Below are 22,230 nucleotides of genomic sequence, written 5' to 3'. Positions count from 1 at the left end.
GGCCCAGACCTAAAAGGTTATATATATATTACCCCGGCTTTTTCTCTCAGCTCGGCTTTCTTCTTTGCCGATGAGTAGGGATGTCTACCGATACAAATTTAATGGCGTGGAATAAGTGATACCTGTATCTTATATTCCATAATAAACATATTTAATTTTATGTAACTCAGAGATAATATTCCAAGGACAATCTGGAAATCGCACCTTTTAAGTTTATTCGTTGTGATGTTTGGAATTTCCACGTTTCACTCTCTCTTAAACAAAGATCTTACTGAACACTTTTCAGGGTGATTCTGGTGGATCCTTGGCGTGCAACAACAAATCTGCTGGTGTCTTCTCATGGAACATTCCGTGTGCTCGTGGACAACCTGATGTCTTCACGAGAACCACCAAGTACTCCAAGTGGATTAAGGACAACATGGAGGCTAATAAGTCCTAATTAAGTCAAAGTCAAATCATTTATTTAGACCATCTAAAATTGCACTTTTGAACGTCAAAAAAAATACAAAGAAGATTCTAGTTGTCCCGACAGTTGATGTTTTACAATGATTTCTTATTATCAATAAATGCACCAGCAAATAAATAATTTTTCATTTCAAATGCGAGTACAACTTTTATATTATTACTGTCCTTTAGGCTTTTAAAAGTTTTGGCCTAAATAGGTGTACCTAAGCTAATATATTTATTTTCTTTAGATGTGTCTTTACTAAAACATCATGGAACATTTCGATCTAGCCTGACTTAAGACTATTGAGTAATTTAAATCAAATCAAATCAAATCAAATCAAAATACGTTTATTCAATTTAGATGCTTCTTAGAGCATGCTTATGAATGTCAACAACGTTTACAAAATTCACGAAAGAGCAGGACTACGCCATCCGTTCGCAAAACTACCAGGAGGCCTTGTTCTGAGAAGAACGGGCAAGAAACTCAGCAAGTTTTGCCCTCCCTTTACATTACAATTATTCAAAGGAAAATGTCATAAACCACAACGTCATTAAAGTTACATAAGTAAAAAAAAAATAAAAATCTGTTCTGTGATTTACCACATTCACCATTACACACATATTAGAACTATTGCCAAGCATTTTTATCTTCCAGGTAGTCATTGACTGTGTAGTAACCTTTACACATTAAGGTTTTTTTGATATGTGTTTTGAATCTTTTTAAAGGCAGTTCCAATATTTCACTAGGAATCATGTTATAGCAGCGTATACTTAGGCCCATAAATGAAGTATTTATTTTCTGCAACCTGTAAGACGGCTGGAAAAGTTTTCCCTTATTTCTTGTATTCCTATTGTGAATATCGCTATTCTTTAAAAGAGAACTAATATTACTACGCACAAAAATGATACAGTTGTAAATATATTGGGAAGGTACCGTCAAAATATCGATTTTCTTGAACAAATTTCTAAGTGAAGTGCCTGGTTTCAAGCAATAAATTGACCTAATAGCACGTTTTTGCAAGATAAAAATAGATTGTATATCTGCTGCTTTGCCCCATAAAAGAATTCCATACGACATAACGCTGTGAAAGTAACTAAAATATACTATTCTGGCAGTTTCCTCGTCTGTGAGTTGCCTAATTTTCCTAATAGCGTATGCCGCAGAACTAAGCTTGTCAGAAAGTTTAGTGATATGCTGACTCCATTGAAGTTTTAGTAAAGTAGGTTAGACTCCATTGAAGTCTAACCTACTTTACTAATAAGGATATATTATGATTCGAGTGGGGTCGAGGTGATCTTGACTTTTGGACAGCGCGTTCGGGGGAACGCGACAGAGTTCTTTTTGAGGATTCGGAAAAGCATTGCGGTGAAGAGATGTTAGACCGAATTGGGTCTAAGAGTTTTGTTCTTTATAATGATTTGAAGTTGAAGTTGACGCCTGGTAGATTACTATCACCAGCTTTGTAGTACCGAAGACCCCAAAGCTGGTGCCTCCTTCGCTGAACGAATTAGTATCGTAATCCAGGGAGGAAATGTCAGCCTTAAATGTAAACTGTTACAGGGTCCAAACATTTTAACACTGGCGGCATTATTTGCAAGAATATGGCACAAAAATGTTATGGTGGTACAATCTAAAGTCCGCATATTCTGCCACACATGACGTGCAAATTTGTCTTAAAAGGTCACATCATCCTTATAAAAATACACAAATTATATAAATAATAATTATAAAAATATATTGTTACGTTATCAAATTAATATTTTAATGAATCAGGCAAATGATTATTAATATAATAATACTTTTTTTTTAAAGTAGTACATTAAGTCGATGTATCATAAACTCTAGTAGCTAAAGACAATTAAATGGCAGGAAATTAGAAAAATTAAAAAAATTAATTACCAAATATAAGTTTCTGTTGTTTTGTTAGAACAATTTAAATATAATATAGGGGCTTATGTAAACAACACATTTTGTATTGCGCCATGAGCAATAAAGTATTAGTTATCCTTAATTTCCTACACACTCCTTGTGGGTAAACCCTTGATCACAACATATTATGCAACACCTAAATTCTTAATCAATTACTTTTAAACTTTTTTACAAAGTATAAGATAAGCACATTGCTCCCGATTTAAGCAAATCCAGTACAATTAACTTATTGCTCAACCTCATAATATTCTAATGAAAGATACTGTCCGAGCTGCCCATACAAAACAATTATGGCGTAGAGTTTATATAGTGAACTAGCTGATCCGGCTGAAATAGGGGTTGATCGTAGAGGGGTGAAAGTTAGGGGTTGTATGTATTTTTTAATGCTGTATCATAAAAAAATAGAAATTAAAAATGTTGTCTAAAAAATAAAAATAAAAATTTAGGGGTGGACTACCCTTAACATCTGGCGGGCTGATTTGTGAATCTAAACCATTCCCAGATCCCCTTGAAGACACACAAAAAATTTCATCAAAATTGGTCCAGTCGTTTAGGAGGAGTTCAGTCACATACACACGCACACAAGAAATATATATATTAAGATATAACAAATCTGAAACAATTCGGGGCAGGAAATGCACATATTGTAATTGGAAAATCATAATCTAATAAGTGATATAAAATATACCACCATTTAAACATCAAATAATTATTTTATCCTTATTTTAAACACAACGTTACTTATGAAATTTGTATATAATTCGAGAATTTCTATAGTTCAAGCACATCCAGCAAAATGTATTTGACGAACTACTTCCTTATTGCTTTTGTGCTTTGCGGGGCTCTTGGTAAGCATTTGTCTTTTAATTAATAAATTAAATTATAAATATAAATTATATGTGAATCGCAAAATATGTTGCCTGTTGTATGTTGTTGTATTTTGGTAAATATTTAAACCTCCCTTGATTTCTACGGAAGGTTAGGTATAGAAAGAAAAATAAGAACTAAACTAAATTTTTATTTCGGAAAGTCTCTATGGGGTTGCATATAAAAATGTTCTATAGTTTTATGTTAGTAAGAAGCTAATAAAAAGGTAGAATTAGTAAAAATTATATTGAAGCGAAACACAGATAGCTGGGGCAGCGAGTAAGTAATAATTGTCTACTATGCCAGTTTTCACTGTATCATTACATCATTGTGATCATACGATGTCGGTCGGTCACATCATGCTAAAGTTATTGGCTGAGATCAAGCCATCTATATATCCTTATTTATAACCTTATTTTAATAACCTTTTATATTAACGTTAAACAAATTACTTTCGAGGAAATAAATGAAATTTTATAAAATATAATTTTCACTATTTTCATTTTAAAGCCGCAGAAATATCAGAGATCAATGAGCCCGAAGGCCGCGGGTGGGACAGACGCACCAGATGGGGCTGTGCCATACATAGTATCTCTACAGCGTTCAAATTATAATAACTTCCCATTCTGTGGTGGCGCCATCATTGCTGACAGATGGATCCTCACTGCAGCACATTGCCTCCAAAGGTAAGCGTAGGATTCGATTATGAATATTTTGTAATAAATTTATATTAACTGTTTAAGTATATTATAGAATAAATATTGACTATCTTTCGAATTAAATTATTTCTATAGATGTAAAAATATTTTTCAGCGTATCGGCAAAAGATTTAAGCGTTTTGGCAGGAACAAACAGCATAAAGTCTGGAGGTACCAGATACAAAGTTGACAAAATTGTAATTCATGAAAAATTTACCGCAGAAAAGAATCTTTATGATATTGCTCTATTTATCATGGTAACGGCACAAACTTCGGGTCAAGGATTCAGCTACTGAAGTATTTCCTAACGAATACAACCGAATGTACCAATTCTTAAAAGGTTGGCCTCGCATCCGTGAGTGTCCATGGGTAGCGGTATCACTTAACATCAGGTGACCCTCCTACCCGTTTCCCACCTGTTATATATTTATTTATTTATTTCGTAATCCTACAGCTAACATAAATTATATATGATAATAAACAGTTACACTGAAAATATAGCCAGAGATGGAATACATAATACATTTTACTACAAAAAGGTTCATAATTTTACAAAATCAAACAAACAAAAAACAAAATTATTCAATACTTTCAACTAAATAATACCTAATTTGGCTGTGTTGTGTGATGGTGTGAAAGTGAGGGTAAGTACGTGAAGGTGTGTATGTGTGGTATGCTCATGATGCAGGTGATTTTGCGCTATGGATATTCTTAATACTCCTTTTAATCATATTCCGCGACAGCTTAAACAGGTCAAGGCTTAAATATTGGTCGTTGTATGTCCGGGCTGCGCGATACAAAACTGAGTTTTTTGCATAGTTAGTGTTAATGTGAGGAACATGAAACAAAGCACGATTACGAGTCTGGAAGGCAGGAACAAGGAAGGGCAATTTTTCAAGAAGGGAGCTGCAATTAATTTTATTTGCGATGATGTCAAGTAGTAGCAATAGATCATATTGTTTTCGTCGAGAGTCTACAGTATTAATTTTAAAATGTTCATACGCGTCATTATATGTATGTATTAAACTTATTGTAGGTCTTATAGGAGATAAATTTTATGAAGTCTTTTTGGATCTTTTCAATTTTTTCTTTGTGTACAGTGTAACTAGGTGACCAAACCGAGCAACCATATTCGAGAATACTTCTTACGTATGTATAGTATAGCACTTTCATACAGTCGACATCATGAAAATGTTCACTAACACGTCTTACAAAACCAAGCTGCTTATAGGCCTTGTCAACTATTGTGTCAATATGGTTATTATACGTCATTTTATAGTCTAACCATATACCTAAGTCACGAACACAATCTACTTCTTTTACGGATTTGTTATTAATATGATAGCTAAAGTTAATTTTGTTTTTTTTTCTGGTGAATGTTATTTTGACACATTTAGAAGTATTAACCGATATTCGATTTTGTCTATAATAATTGGAAAGGTTATTTAAGTCGGCCTGAATTTTGTGACAGTCTCTATCTTTGTTTATTTTTAAATATATCTTTTTATCATCAGCGAACATAAGGTAATTTGAATCTTTAATGCTACTATTTATGTCATAAAGATATGCATTTTATAACAGGGGACCCAATATAGATCCTTGAGGAACTCCAGAACTTATACGAACAAAGTCACTTCTAGCACTGCCAACCGCAACCGCCTGTCTACGATTTGTTATATATGAACAAAACCAGCGATGAAGGTCACCACGTATCCCTAGAAGTTGGAGCTTATGTAATAGAATGGTGTGATCCACTCTGTCGAAAGCCTTCTCAAAGTCTGTGTATATTACATCAACCTGTGCACCACCATCCATACTTTGCAGTACATAGTTCGTAAACACGGTTAAGTTGGTTATCGTAGAACGTTTATTGATAAAACCATGCTGTTCATCGGGAAGTGAATTACTTATTATATTGTGGATGGCTTTATAAATTATCTTTTCAAAGACTTTACTGAAAGTATTAAGTATCGATATTGGGCGATAATTTTCAATACTCAACCGCGAGCCACTCTTATGGATAGGTATTATTTTAGCTATCTTCCATACATCAGGATAAATGCCAAATGTGTTCACGGATAAGTTCTGTATTATGTACAGTGGTTCTGTAATAGCTTGAGCGCATTTTTTTATAAAAATAGATGGTATACCGTCATACCCAGCTCCTTTTTCCGCATTTAATGAATTTAGTATCTTCAATATATTAAATTTGGTTATATGTATTTAGTTTACATATAATGTTGCCGGTTACTTCCGTATTAGTCTGCAGAATTTCATGGTATGAAGGTGCTGCTTGTTGAAATACGCTCTCAAAGAAAGTACTGAATCCCGTGCATGCTTACGATTCGTTATTATATATATTGCTATTGTAATCTATTTGGATAGCCAATACGATATAATTCGTAAGGATTTTAAAAATGACCAGATTTTCTTTGGATCTTTCTTTAACGATGTTTGTATTTTTTGCATATATAAATTAAAACATTTTTTTTGGATTGCCTTCTGTCTCGCACGAAGTAAAGAAAACTCATCGTATCTTGTGGGTTTCCTCTTGCTTTCCATCGAGAGTGAGCGGTTCGTTTGTCGCGTATTATGGTGTATGAGCGACTTAGTATACCAGACCGGATATTTGTTATAAGCATAAAAGGTAGTCTTAGGCACATACTGATCAATTCCACGGTGGAGGATTGAATAAAATTTCTGCACAATTATGTCAATGGTGTCGCATCTTAGAGAGTCATTCCAGTCTATACCGTTAAGATATTCATTTAATTTATCGTAGTTAGCCTTATCTCCTTTTTTAATTTAATACTAGGCGTCATCAATTCCGACACTTTTAGTTCCAGGCATGGATGGCTTGGGTCTTTTTTAACGAGATAACTGCAAGATTTAGACACCTCTATGTATGTGTCAGAGGAGTTTTTATGCAAATTGAACTGACTGAAGTCAAGACTACTGCATGACTCAACAAACTTTGCTCCCGCATTTTGTAGGTTTATAGTACCACGTCTGAGGAAGGTGGGATCAAAGGTTGGAGACCAGCCTATGTGGGGTAGATTGAAATCGCCAGCTATGATATAATGATCATTTGGGTGTAATGACAAAATATTTAGGAGAAAGTCTGTAAACGCTGTAAGTCTTACAGACTGCAAATCGTCAGGTGGTATGTATACAATACATATATGTAGGTCGCGTTGGTCGCGCGACGCGAGCGCCCTGGCGGGAATAGTCAACCAGGTACACTCAACGCCGTCGCACGTCCACTCGGCCATCTCTTGCGCATGCAGTGACCTTTTCGTACATACCATAACACCGCCGCCCGACGTTTTAGTAGAATTTTTAGAATTCCGATCGAGACGGAGGACATCATATCGGTCATCACATAATTCAGTATTGTAAAAGCCAGAAGTTAACCAAGTCTCGGTGATTAGAATAATATCGAAGTCGTTCATGAGTATGTTCTGTTTTAATCTAATGTTTTTGTGCGCAATCCACGGACATTTTGATTAAACAAACTTAGGTTATTTTTAATCATTGTTACTGTGTGAGAAGGTATAATAGTGTAAGCATATATTTATATATAGTACTAGTGATGATGACCCGTGATGTTTAAGCACAGAAATTTGAGGTTTTAACCGGCGCAAATATTTGCATTTTTAATAACATTAAATATCCATAGGCAGGTGTGTAAGTTGTATTTGTGTAGCAGAGCGTTTTTATGAGTAGGTATATTGATCGTATGATTTTGTGTGTGTGGATAGTGTTTTTGAATGCTCAAATTAGGTAGTGTGGCTTTATACAATTTAATATGTTTTGAGTAATATAAGCACTTATTATTAGAACTTATTATAACTAACAGATTTTCTCCAAATCGCGCCTGAAGTTTATTGTTATAACAGGATTCCTCGTTCCGGCGTAAAAAAATGCAACAGTTGTGAACCCACACGAATTTGAAGCCTTTTTTGACGTGACAACGTCTTATAATTCGATGGAGCCGGCTGCACGCACGAAAAAACATGACTCATGCGGCGTTACCTTGCTCTGAGGCGTTACCTCGCTCTGAGGCGTTACCTCGCTCTGAGGCGTTACCTCGCTCTGAGGCGTTCCATTTAAAATTGACATAATTGTATTTATGCGTACAAATAAATGTAACTTGATCAATTCAATTGTGATTTCCATTTACCTCCTTCTCTATATCCATACAAAATACCTATAAAACATTTTTTTTTTTTTTTTTTAAATGCAACCATCCCATCAATATTTTTTTATGACGTTGTCACGTTCAACTATCGTCAGTAAACCGACTTTACAGACAACCGATTTTTTTTGCAGCAAGAGCCTTCGCCTCTTTCAAAATTTGCTTGTTTTCTGGGGTCAAATGCTCATTGACAAAGAACTTTTTCGATTCCCCTGATAATCCTATATCCAGTGTTTGAATGCCTCGCCTTCGACGTAAGCTAGATAAAATTTCATCCTTAATATCACGTGATTTTAGGCGCACTACGATTGTCTTTGGTTTACCAGAAACAGACTGTTTCGGCTGAACGAGATTAGCATATTCGATGTGTTCATCCTGCAATACGACGTTTGCATGCTTTGCTATTGTTTTTATTAAGGCGCGTGTTGATTCATTCTTGGTTTGTGGCAGCCCAACAATCTCTAAGTTGTTCATTCTGTTCCACTGTTGTTGCTTATTTATTTGACATCGCAGTTCGTCTATAACAGAATTATTGTTTTGAATATCATTCTTCAACTGATTTACTTCCTCTCTTAGACACTCAGTTTTCTTCAAGAAGGGGTTGATGAAAGAATTAATCTCTTCCCTGATCTCGACAAAGAGAGACATTTTCAGTGATTCGAAGTGACCTAGTTTGGAATCAATAGCCTGGTTAATACCCTCAGTGATTAACTTTTGCAAATCGTCCTTCGATACGAAGCGGTCACAAAGTCCTGTATCCTTTTTATTGCGTCGTGTCGCTGCTGCTTAAACTTTGTCAGGAGAGGTACTCTGGCCGCGATGTTCTCTGCGTGAACAAGGCGGACACGTCCAGGAATCGATGTCTACATCAGACGTTATATTCGCACACTTATTGTGACACCCTCTAAAGCATTTCGTACATCTGATTTGCTTGCTTATATCTAGATCCCTGGAGCAAGCAATACACGTAGGCATTATGAAATATAGCTATGATTATTCAAATGTAGATCGATAAAAAAAGAAAAACAAAATATATGTTATTAGACGTAATATTCGGATGGTAATTATGTATGCGTCAGGTTCGATCCACAGCAACCAGGTGCACGATGCTCTCAACAACTTGCTAAGTATATAAATTATATAAAAAAAATATGATTTATAAAAGTTCAAATTGTAATAAATCAAATTTTTCCAGCAAAGGGGAAGACGCCCTTCCGACAAATTGCAATGGTTGGATGTAAAAATTATATCCGAGAAAGACTGTAAAGCTTCTAAAGTATTAAAACGCTTTGAAAAGAGTTTATATATTACTGAAAACCACATCTGTACTCTTAACAAGAAAGGCGAAGGTGCTTGCAGAGTAAGTAATTATTGTTATCAGATCCCGCCAAGTCGTGAAAGCAATACTAAAATCCTATTCGACGCTATAACTACGTTGTGGGTGAAAACAGAAACGTAACGAGCCGACATTGTATATTTGAAATATTTTGTATTTTCGGTCCCAAAATTCTAAATCATACACTGCATAAATAAGCAAGTCAATCTATTTACAGTCAAAATCTGTAATAACGACATCGAAGGGACTACTCATATTTGGTCGTAAAAACCGATAGTCGTAACAGCCGATGACGTTGTTATTAAGAACCTAATACACATATAATAAAACGGTCACTATAACATGTTGTTAGGTTAGCTAATTACGTAATTACTTAAGATAGAAAGTCCCACAAGTAGGGACTGCAAAATTAACCGACTTTACTGTAGGACTGTTTTTGTTTTGTTTTTTTACAAGTTGAGGTTTTCATGGCACATTTAATATTATTACTCAATTTTAAGAAATGTCCCTACATAATTACCTGCTTCATCTTAACATAATCAGATATATATCTTGGTTCGATTCTTACCCTACAATGGGCATTCTGTCTATGTGCGCATTTAAGACTCGCTCGTACGGCGAAGGAAAACATCGTGAGGAAACCAGCATGCCTTAGACCCAAAAAGTCGAATGTGTGAAATCATTTCAGGCGGGAAGGTTGATCATCTACTTGCCTATTACAAGTGATCACGGAACAAATACAGAAATCGATATAAACTATAAATATATACACATACCAAGAGTTTTCTTACGCCGACTTTTTCTCTCGGGATGTCTACCGATAAAAATTTAAGGTTATTCGTTTTAATGTTTGGAATTTCCACGTTTCACTCTTTCTTAAACAAAGATCTTACTCTAATGAACACTTTTCAGGGTGATTCTGGTGGATCCTTGGCGTGCAACAACAAATCTACTGGTATCGTCTCATGGTTCATTCCGTGTGGTCGTGGACATCCTGATATCTTCACGAGAACCACCAGCTACTCCAAGTGGATTAAGGACAACATGGAGGCTAATAAGCCCTAATTAGGTCCCGACAATTATTGATGTTTTAAAATGATTCCTTAGTATCAATAAATGCACCAACAAATAAATAATTTTTCATTTCAAATGCGAGTACAAGGTTTATATTATTACTATCCTTTAGGCTTTACAAAAGTTTTTGTCAAAGTAGGTTTACCTAATATATTATTTTATTTTATTTTATACATGTGTCTTTACTACGACATCATGGAACATATCGATCTAGCCTAACTTAAGACCTTTAAGTGATTTAAATCTAACCTAATTTACTAATAAGGATATATGCCTCGAGTGGGGTCGAGGCGCCATCTTGACTTATGTTCAGTGCGTTCGGGGGAACGCGACATAGTTCTTTTTACATTGTGGTGAATAGAGGTTAAGGTCTAAGAGATCTGCGCTTGATAGTGATAGTAAGACTGGTACCTTGAACCCGCCTCGAAAGTGTGTACCAAATATATTCTTGTCTTTAGTGCTCGCACTTTACCCACATAACGCCCACTAAACCCACTAATGACGATACTATCGAAGAAGGAGAATCAATTAAGACATAAAATTAGTATTTTTCGTATTCAGCAATATTTAGTAACAATCTGAAGAAAAAAAAGTATGAAACTACAAGTTCCAACTTGGTTTTATTTATAAACCTACATAAAATAATTTTAATTAAATCTGTTTAGCCATTTGGACACAATAATATTTTTTTTGTGTTTTAGATAAAACGTAGTATTGTATATAGTAAAAAAACTATGATAAGTTCCCACTGACAATGTTTACAAGAGACGTTGCCGTTTTGTGTTATGCTCATGTGCGAAAGGAAGGTAAATATCATCTGGTAGAAGGCCTGGTGAAAGGACCCTGCTCCGGTCATCCCCTGCCCTACATGTACTTACATTTTGACCTCTCAAGTCTCAGTCGATTTGTCGCTGTGACTGAAATTGGTATAAAATATACGGCTTACATATGACGTGCAAATTTGTCTTAAAAGGTAGAATTTTACATAGCAGTTATATAGTAAATTCTTATATGTATTATTTTATCACAACATCATCCTTAAAAAAAAATACACAAATTACATAAATATATTGTTACGTTATCAAATTAATATTTTAATGTATCAAGCAAATCATTTTATTAATCTAATTTTTTTTTTCAAAAACTAGTAGGTACATTAAGTCGATGTTATAAAAACTGTAGTAAGGAGATTTGAATGTTTCTGGTAAATTATTATAAACCTTGATTGCCGTACACAGTTTATTTCAAATATCATTTAATTTGAACCAATTGCTTAAGAATTATAACTAGTCAAATAACTTAATTTGGTCACTCCCAGACTGACTGACCAATCATCAAAATTCTAAGGCACTTCTAGCTGACATAGAAGCTTCAAATTTACAATATGTAATTATATATTTTCAAAAATATTTTTTAAACATTAAAAATCTGTTATTGCGACATCGAAGGGGTCGTAAAACCGATAACGTTGTTATTAAGTACCTAATACAATAGAATAAAAGGGACCTTTGACTTTCAATTTAACCGATATGTTGTTCTAAACAGTTTAGTAAGTTTTTTGTTAATACATCATCGCAACCCCACTGCCACTAATTTTATGTTAAGTTTTAAACTATTAAAGCCACTCAATAGACACGATAGCTAATGACAAATTGAAAGCCGCCCGCGCGGTAATGAAAAGTCAAAATCTGATTATTGTGAAAAGCCGCTTTCACCGGGAAAGGCGTGGTCGTTGAGCTTACGTCCTGCCCTTCAGGCGATTGACCTTCCCCATTTACTTTTTTATGTTTTTAGTTTAAGTTATTGTTTTATTTTGTAGTTTAATTTTTTGCCTTGATAGATTGCTAACGTTCTAATTTAATGTGTATGTGTGTTAAATTTGTGATGTCATATATTCTTGTATTTTTTTAGGAATACACATTTTTTAGAACGTATAAATAAATAAATGTAGTTAAAACTCCAATTACAAGTTTAATAATTTTAAAAATTACATAGATATAATACCAATACACGTACCGATAAATTAATGAAAAGATAATTAAATGGCAGGAATAGGAAAAGATAGGAATTTTAATTATCAAATATATCTTTCTGTTGTTTTGTTAGAACAATTTAAATAAAATATAGGGGCTTAGGTATACAACACATATTGAATTGCGCCGTGAGCAATAAAGTATTAGGTATCTTTAATTTGCTACACACTCCTTGTAGGTAAAACCTTGATCGCAACATAATATGCAACACCCAAAACATCCTTAATCAATTACATTCAAACAACAAAAAAGTGAAAGGATCCAACTTTTTTATACGGCAAATGGTTAATTTTTTTAAATATTTTCTTTAAGAAATTGTACGTTCCTTTCTTGAAGGACCCTAAGTGGAATTGGTTCGGAAATACTTAAGTGGGCAGCAGGTTCCACATAGTGATGGTACGCAGCAGAAATTGTCTATTGAAACGCTTTGTTGTGGAACGACAGACGTCAAGGTGATACGGATGGTATTTTGTTTGCTGCCCACCTATGTAAGGTATACAAGGAGGTGCTACGGTTTAGATAAATAAAACTTTACCTCCTTTTGCATTGCAAATAATAATAAACACTTCGTGGTTGTCTGGCGGATATGCTTACAAGATGATTTCAAAGACAGTGTATATCTTTATATTTTGTATATAATTCAAGAATTTCTATAGTTTAAGCACATCCAGAAAAATGTCAGTGAGGAACTATTTCCTACTTGGTTTTGTGCTTTGCGGGGCTCTTGGTAAGCATTACAGTTTTTTAATTAATATTTTTTATAAATTAAAACTAAATATAAATAATATACTTATTTGTGAATCACAAATTATGTTGAAAATTATTTTGGTTAATATTTATTTATTTCTTGATTTCTAGGTAGATTAGGTATACAGAGAAAAATAAGAACTAAACTAAATTTTTATTTCGGAAAGTCTCTATGGGGTTGCATATAAAAATGTTCTATAGTTATATGTTAGTAAGAAGCTAATAAAAAGGTAGAATTAGTAAAAATAATACTGAAGCGAAACTACATCTATCTATCTACTGTGCCAGTTTTCAATGTATCATTACATCATCATGATCATACCATGTCGGTCGGTCACATCATGCTGAAGTTATTAGCTCAGACCAAGACGACGATATATCCTTATAAAATAAGCTTTTCATGTTAACGTTAAACAAATTACTTTCGAGGAGAAAAATGAAATTTTATAAAATATAATTTTCACTACAACATTAGATAGCATTAAGTTTATTGTCAAGTTTATTGTTTATTATATTATATTCTCAACTTTTTTTTCACTATTTCCATTTTAAAGCCGCAGCAATATCAAAGAGCGATAGCTCTGAAGATGCATTGTGGGGGGACGCGGCCGAACGCGTCGTGGGTGGGACAGACGCACCAGAAGCGGCTCTGCCATACCAAGTATCTCTTCAGCGTTCAGATCAAAATAACTTCACATTCTGTGGTGGCGCCATCAATGCTGACCAATGGATCTTTACTGCTGCACATTGCCTAGAAGGAAAAGCGTAGGATTCGATTATGAATGTTTTGGAAAATAAATTTATACTAACTGTTTTAGTGAATTCTCGAAGAAATATTGACTTACTTTCTTAAAAGACACGAAAACTAGCTTTTGAATTAAATTATTTTTATGAATGTGAAAATATTTTTCAGCGTATCGTCAAAAGACTTAAATCTTACGCTTACCCTTGTAGGCAATGTGCAGCAGTAAAGATCCATTTGTCAGCATTGATGGCGCCACCACAGAATGTGAAGTTATTTTGATCTGAACGCTGAAGAGATACTTGGCATGGCAGAGCCGCTTCTGGTGCGTCTGTCCCACCCACGACGCGTTCGGCCGCGTCCCCCCACAATGCATCTTCAGAGCTATCGCTCTTTGATATTGCTGCGGCTTTAAAATGGAAATAGTGAAAAAAAAGTTGAGAATATAATATAATAAACAATAAACTTGACAATAAACTTAATGCTATCTAATATTGTAGTGAATATTATATTTTATAAAATTTCATTTTTCTCCTCGAAAGTAATTTGTTTAACGTTAACATGAAAACCTTATTTTATAAGGATACTAGCTGACCTGGCTAACTTCGTTCCGCCCTACAACCTTATAATATCGTTGTTACTTTAATTTAACTTATTTTAGGATTTCATTAATGTTAAGTATTACATTAATACAACTTTTCTGCAAATACAGAAATGTTTTATTGCTTGCCATTGCGAAAGAAGAATGGCAGTTTTACACATTAGGCATCTTCTTTGTAGCGTCAATATGGCGATACTGCATATTAAGCACTTTCTGATATCCAACATCTTTTGATCAGGACCAAAGCATGGTTATGCATCTCCTCATTCACCTCAAGATCGGAATTTCTTGAACTGACATGAATTCGACGTCAAATGATGCGTAGTTTTGTCAAAAGATGGCACCATATGGTTTTTGCATTCCTAAAAGCAATTAATTAATTTATTGTTATTCGATAACTTATCCGATATTTTATTGCTTATTCTGCTATTCGGGACGGAAACAAATCCAACAAATCAAAAACCATGGCAATCGGTCCAGCCGTTCTCGACTTATACGTGTTGTAACAAACACGACTTTCTTTTATATATATAGATATCGTCGTCTTGGTCTGAGCCAATTTTAGCATGATGTGACCGACCGACATGGTATGATCATGATGAAGTAATGATACATTGAAAACTGGCACAGTAGATAGATTAATTCTACCTTTTTATTAGCTTCTTACTAACACATAACTATAGAACATTTTTATATGCAGACTTTCCGAAATAAAAATTTAGTTCTTATTTTTCTCTCTATACCTAACCTAACTAGAAATCATAGAATAAATAAATATTTACCAAAATAATTGGCAACATATTTTGTGATTCACATATAAGTACATATATAAATATAGTTTTAATTTATAATTTAAATTATTAATTAAAAGACAAATGCTTACCAAGAGCCCCGCAAAGCATAAAACCAAAGAGGAAGTAGTTCGTCAAAGACATTTTGCTGGATGTGCTTGAACTATAGAAATTCTCGAATTATATACAAATTTCATAAGTAACGGTGTGTTCACAATGAGGATAAAACAATTGTTAGATGTTTAAATGGTGGCATATCTTATATCATTTAATAGATTATAATTTTCCTATTACAATATGTGTACTTTCTGGGGGCTGCACCGTATTGTTTCAGATTTGTCATATTCACTTATAAACTCTACGCCATAATTGTTTTGAATGGGCAGCTCGGACAGTATCTTTCCTTAGAATGTGAGGTGATGGGTCATACGCCTGATCAATAAATAAATAGTACTGGATTTGCTTAAATCGGGAGCAATTTGCTTATCTTATACTTTGTAAAAAAGTTGGATCCTTTTACTTTTTTCTTGTTTAAAAGTAATTGATTAAGGATGTAGGTGTTGCATAATAAATTGTGATCAGGTTTTACCTACAAGGAGTGTGTAGGAAATTAAGGATAACTTATACTTTATTGCTCACGGCGCAATACAAATTGTGTTGTATACATAAGCCCTTTATATATTTAATTTAAAAAAATTTATATTTAAATTATTTTAATAAAACATCAGAAAGATATATTTCATAATTAAAATTCTATATTTTCTCATTTCCTGCCATTTAATTGTCTTTCTTCATTAATTTATCGGAACGTGTATTATATTATATCTATGTAATTATTTTACTTGTAATTGGATTTTTAACTACTTTTTTATATTAATATATTTATTCATACGTTCTAAAAAAATGTATATTCCTAAAAAAATACAAGGATATGTGACCTCACAAATTTAACACAATATATACACATCAATTACATTAGAAAGTTGGCAATCTATGAAGGGGCAAAAATTAAACCACAAAATAAAAATAAAATAATAACTAAAACTAAAAACATAAAAAATAAAATAACCAAAACTAAATAAACATTTAAACCTCATTAAGAGCATGATTTTGAACTTTAAGTTAGGGTAAGTTGGAAGATTGTTGTAAAACACCTCAATATTTTCATCAAAGTCAGTAATCAAGTTGTAAGAGCGATAATATTCAGTGGACCATTCAAAGTAGCAGCAACAGGTAAGCGAGCCGTAGCTACGTATAGAAGACTTAGTTTGAGTAACTAAGGGAAAATTTTATAAGATAAGTGTGAATATTAAAGTTAAATATTGTTTTTTTTTTTGGGATCTCGCTGTTGGCCTAAATGGCCTTTACAACTCAGCTCGGGCTGTTTGGGTGAGCTTAGCTGGGACGGATTGGGCGATTTCCCGCGACAAGCGCAAGGGCGTCTCCTGCGGGACTCAGACCTTGGCTTGTACCGTCGAACGAAGGTCAATCGCCTGAAGGGCAGGACGTAAGCTCAACGACCACGCCTTTCCCGGTGAAAGCGGCTTTTTACAATAATCAGATTTTAACTTTTCATTACCGCGCGGGCGGCTTTCAATTTGTCATTAGCTATCGTGTCTATTGAGTGGCTTTAATAGTTTAAAACTTGAGTTTTTAACTAACATAAAATTAGGGGCAGTAGGGTTGCGATGACGTATTAACCCTAGATCACTAACCTTCGTCAAAACGACGACGCGGACTCAAAAAAAGTGGTTTAAATTTCGAGTGCGTCGTCTTACGCATTCCAAATTTCGGCTAATCTCAGTTGACCCATAACTCGGGCGAGCTACGAGTGTGTTTTTTTTATAAGGACCCTGTGGACGCCGTTCTAGCCACCATGAGTCGTCGAATCGACGATGGTTAGTATTAACGTTATTCTTGCAGTTATTTTTCAATCTTTTTTGGTGGTATAATTAATACGCTGTTTTGTAAACTTTGCACTGAATATATTTTTATTTTAGATACGATCCGTCAGCTGTTATTAGATGATTAAAGTGACGAAGAAAACTGCTCTGAGAGTGAGAAAGAAGACCACCTTGAGGCTGATCCGGCTTATAAAACAGATGGTGAGGAAGAGATTTTTTCTGTGACAGAACAATCACCTTTAACTGAAGACATCCACGCAAGTACACCTTCATCAATTGAAGACCCGTTATCAGTTAAACAGAGTTCACGAAGCCGAACAGCCTCAAGAAATATTGTTCATATTAGACCTGGGTAATTGTAAAAACGAACGCGTGGGTAATTGTAAAAACGAACGCGTGGGTAATTGTAAAAACGAACTTGATCCGCCTTCTTGCTTCTTATTTTTTGTAACTGATAGTATGATGCGTTAAATACAAACGTAAAAGCCACCCAGAGAAAGACAGATTCCAATGAAGTAAGAGCTACACATGCAAAAAAGATTACGAATTCCGACACTTCAAACGGGACTGCTGGAAACCAATAACAGCGATATTGAATATACCAGTAGTTCTATTTCTACACATGAAAATGATCAAAGAGAAGACGCAGTTAGTCTTCCTATCACTAAAAAAAGAAAAAAAATTGCATTTGCCCCTCCGTAAGGCGAAGAATGACAAAGAGTTGTTGCACCAAGTGCAACAAAACCTTGTGTGGCGAACACAAACTTGACATTTGTCACAAATGTATTAATTAATAGTTTTTTTCTAAAATGTTTCTTTCTTTTGTTGATTTTATCACTTAATTTTAATATTTTAATATTTTTTTAAGCCTTTGTTTTTTATAAGTTTATAAGATTTAAGCATGAATGAAACCATAAATTTTCAAATGAGTAATAACTCTAGTCTCAATTAAAATACTTTAAATGTAATTAAATTGTGATTTTAGTAAATAAAAAACTTATAAACATGTTAACAAATGATTATTGTATTAAATAAATAAAACATATATAAATATTTTTTTCCATTAACCCTTAGAAGCCTCCCTTTTGTACGGCGTAGCCGAAACGACGAAGGTTAGTAATAAGTGTTGTAAAATAAGGTTAGTGATCTAGGGTTAAACAAAAAACTTACTAAACTGTTTAGAACAACATACCGATTATATTGACCAAAATCAAAGGTCCCTTTTATTCTATTATATAAGTACTTAATAACAACGTCATCGGTTTTACGACCAAATATGAGTAGTTCCTTCGATGTCGCAATAACAGATTTTGAATGTATTTATTTAAAAAAAAATATTTTTAATGCTGACATGGTTCTCCGTTGGTGTATCTAGAAAATGGGACGAAATTCTAAATTAATTTAACTGATATATTCACTAATACTATACAAATTTAGAATATATTGTTATTAGTAACTAATACTAATTACATATTCTAAATTTGAAGCTTCTATGTCGCCTAAAAGTGCCTTAGAATTTATATGATCTAATCAGTCTGGGAGTGACCAAATTAAGTTATTTGACTAGTTATAATTCTTAAACAGTTGGTTCAAATTGAATGATATTTGAAATAAACTGTGTACGGCAATCAAGGTTTATAATAATTTACCAGAAACATTCTCCTTACTAGAGTTTTTGAAACATCGACTTAATGTACTACTTTAAAAAAAAGTACATAATTTTATATTAATAATTATTTTCTTGATTCATTAAAATATTAATTTGATAACGTTACTATATATTATTTTTATAATTGGATGATGTGGAGATAAAATAATAAAAGAATTGACTATATAACTGTAATGTAAAATTCTATATTTTAAGTAGACATAGACATAGACATAACATTTATTACAAACGAAAACACACACACATAAACACACTAAATACAATATGTACTTAAAGAAAAAAATAAAATAAGACATCAAAAACAATAAAAATTAACAAATTCCCTTTTGCCATTCGGTTCGCTTCCAGTGTGCAATGTGTGTGTACTGTGGTTGTAATTGGCCCTGGCTCAGCATTATGCTGAGGAGCAAAAAGTTCCACAGCGCTGGTCATTCTGCCAGAGACCACAGCAGCTAGTTTGCGCCTCTAATAAAATGAAATAAATAATAATAATACTAAGTAGAAAATAAAAATAATAATATTAAAGTTAGCAGTGTGAGTAATGAAAATCGTGTGTAAGGGTGTATAATAAACAAAATTAAATTAAAAGTTAAAAATAAAAATAATTGTAAATAAGTAGATATTTTTTGTTTTTGTTTTTTGGGTGGATAAAAACTAAATTTCGTGGGACTTTTGTTGAGTAAGTAGATGTGTCTTATAACTGCGACTAAAATTTGACTTTAATTTGCACGCAATTATGTGTGGCTGAATATAGATTATACCACCATAACATTTTTCTACCATATTGTTGCAAATAAATGCAGTGCCAACAGATTTAAAATGTTTGGACCCTGTTACAGTGTACATTAAGGCTGACATTTCCTCCCTGAATTACGATACTAATTCGTCGAGCGAAGGAGGCACCAGCTTTGGGGTCTTCGGTACTCCAAAGCTGGTGATAGTAATCTACCAGGCGTCAACTTAGATTTTTAATTAGTGCGTTTGAACCCCACGGCCCAAGAGTAGAGAATCCAAGGAGAATAAAATCAAAGTTAAAAGAAATACTCTTTAATTTTTTCCGTTTATTATTTTCCGCCTGCTCTGCGGCCGTGCCACTTACGTGTCCACACAAGTAGCATCTAAATCCAGTCCCATCCTTTAAGGGATCAAAGACATTTCATCCTTTCAGATTCCTTTATTACAGACTGTATGCCATCTATCCCTACTATCCCTTAATGTACCCAAAATTATTTGTGCAAAATTATTTATGTATAATGTTCGATGTCTCCGACTCTATCGACATATTTAAACGTTCGGAGAGTTCACAGCAGCGATGTTGTGTATCTTATATACTTAATATTTTATACTATCCGACATTATCGTATTGGAACGGTATAATATATGTATTTGTGTGAATAAACAAATTTAAAAAATTAAGATTATCGTTAATATACGAAAAGTAGTTTTTCTTTTTTAAATTAACTTTTTAACCAAGGTTATATTTGACGCACGCGTTCTTATAATTAATATTATTCCCATTACACTATCAAACGTCGTTATTAACTTCAAGGCTGTTTTAAAACATGAAATTCGAAATACATTTAAAATAAATTGGGCTAAGCGTTTGTTACCTACTTATTTTTATAATTGAGATATATTTTAATAATATGTGATGTTGATGTGACGAAAAGTATACGTTATGGCATTTTTTTTTTCTATTTAAAGGATGCTAATATGCACGGCACAGATACCTTAACTTATTACCATACTTATATTAACGTAAAAGTACAATAAACATATAGGGTAAGTGTGGGCTAAATTTAACGTATTTTTTCGAGTGCTGGTATTTTTACTAAAACCGCCAGTTTCTAACGTTCCAAACCACATTCGGAGCTAGCCGCCCAGAGTGCGTGGAGTGCGTAAATTTGAATAATTTTTGTGTCGTGATTTTTTCGTAAAATCTTCAAGTGATTTAATCTAACCCCGTGTACTGTAACTTTAATTACAAGATCGATACGACTGTTTCATAGGAATATTTCACTATAGTTTTTTATTCTGAGTAACGAAACCACATCAAAATAGGACTATCTTTAGTCATTTAGAAAATATAACAACTTTTCATCTTTACCCAAAAAAAAAATACGGAGTAAGATAAATTATACAAAAGTTTCGATCTTACTCCGTTCCCATTGGCATAGAAAAATTCAGTTATTCTCAAACTTTAACTGGTAACAGGATATAAATTGGCAACGTACCTAGTTGATATTTCCACGGAATTATGTAGGTATATATTATCGAATATGCAGAGAAAAGTAAAAATTCAATAAATTAAAATTTAAAACTATCTAAATTTTTACTTAAAATAAAATTAAAATTACTTAAATAAAAAGGTATCTATTAATACCTAAGAAATGTTTTATTAATTATGGTTGTAGGTATATCGTGTAATAATACCTAATTATTTAATAATTGCAATTGTTTTATTCAGTAACCATGCCTCGTTACTACGTCCGGATATAATCACGTGCAACATCCTTTACTTAAGACGATATGGCCAAAGGCGTAGAAAAAGTAAAAAGAAAGGTTTTGACATTTGGAGCAGCTCAAATTTTAAAAAATCGTATTGCTACGCTTTTCAACCGAACAAAAATACCTGCGTTAAAAGTATTACATTAGGTCGCCCTCTTGTCTTTGGTAGTGATATCGAGATTAGCCAATGGCCTTTAAGTTTTGGAAAAATGGGGTTTTGGGCTAACGTTATATTACCCCATAAGGACGATGTTCCAGGACCAGATTGGTTCTGTAAACGTCATGGACTTTCTTTGAAAAAACCTCAATCGCTTGAAAATTTCAGAAATAAACATACTGACCCGTATATTATTTGGAAAGAATGGAACACCGTCCTCTGGAACATGGCACAGGCAAAGAAAATATCACTGTTTTAACGGCCGTCAGTCCAATTCAAAAAAATATATCTCTTAGATTTTATGATGGGATTCGTGGATGGCTTAAAACTGAGAAGGCAAAAGTTTGAAAACATCTGTTTCAATCTTTCTCCGTTGGGGTATAATTGATATATAAAAAAACAAACAATTAGCTGTATCTTTGTTAAATATAGGTATTTTTTCACGTAAGATGTGAGTTTTCATGTCAATAAGAGCTATGGAATTAAAATCGTTGACGATCACTTTTCCAGTCACGATTTCATCTTTAC

The 22,230-nt window shown here is 33.5% G+C and overlaps 2 protein-coding genes across 3 annotated transcripts in view; one reads left to right on the top strand and one right to left on the bottom strand.

Annotated features, from left to right (window-relative positions):
* Positions 1 to 15,646, bottom strand: part of LOC125061683 (chymotrypsin-1-like) — a 57,166-nt gene extending 41,520 nt beyond the window's left edge. Inside the window, exon 1 of the mRNA XM_047667218.1 lies at positions 15,557 to 15,646. Coding sequence (XP_047523174.1) covers positions 15,557 to 15,608 — 52 coding nt within the window. The 5' untranslated portion in view covers positions 15,609 to 15,646. The remainder of the gene's footprint in view (positions 1 to 15,556) is intronic.
* Positions 1 to 22,230, top strand: part of LOC125061681 (chymotrypsin-2-like) — a 67,250-nt gene that overhangs the window by 21,779 nt on the left and 23,241 nt on the right. Inside the window, exon 1 of one of the 2 annotated variants that reach the window (XM_047667215.1) lies at positions 3,159 to 3,225. The exons of the other annotated variant lie outside the window; for it this stretch is intronic. Coding sequence (XP_047523171.1) covers positions 3,174 to 3,225 — 52 coding nt within the window. The 5' untranslated portion in view covers positions 3,159 to 3,173. Of the gene's footprint in view, positions 1 to 3,158; positions 3,226 to 22,230 lie in introns of those variants that run through there. 2 annotated transcript variants of the gene reach the window in all.

The sequence above is a fragment of the Pieris napi genome, chromosome 24 (assembly GCF_905475465.1).
Source record: "Pieris napi chromosome 24, ilPieNapi1.2, whole genome shotgun sequence".
NCBI classification, from domain to species: domain Eukaryota; kingdom Metazoa; phylum Arthropoda; class Insecta; order Lepidoptera; family Pieridae; genus Pieris; species Pieris napi.
The sequence above is the reverse complement of the archived record's forward strand: the minus strand, read 5'-3'. Positions and strand labels throughout refer to the sequence as shown.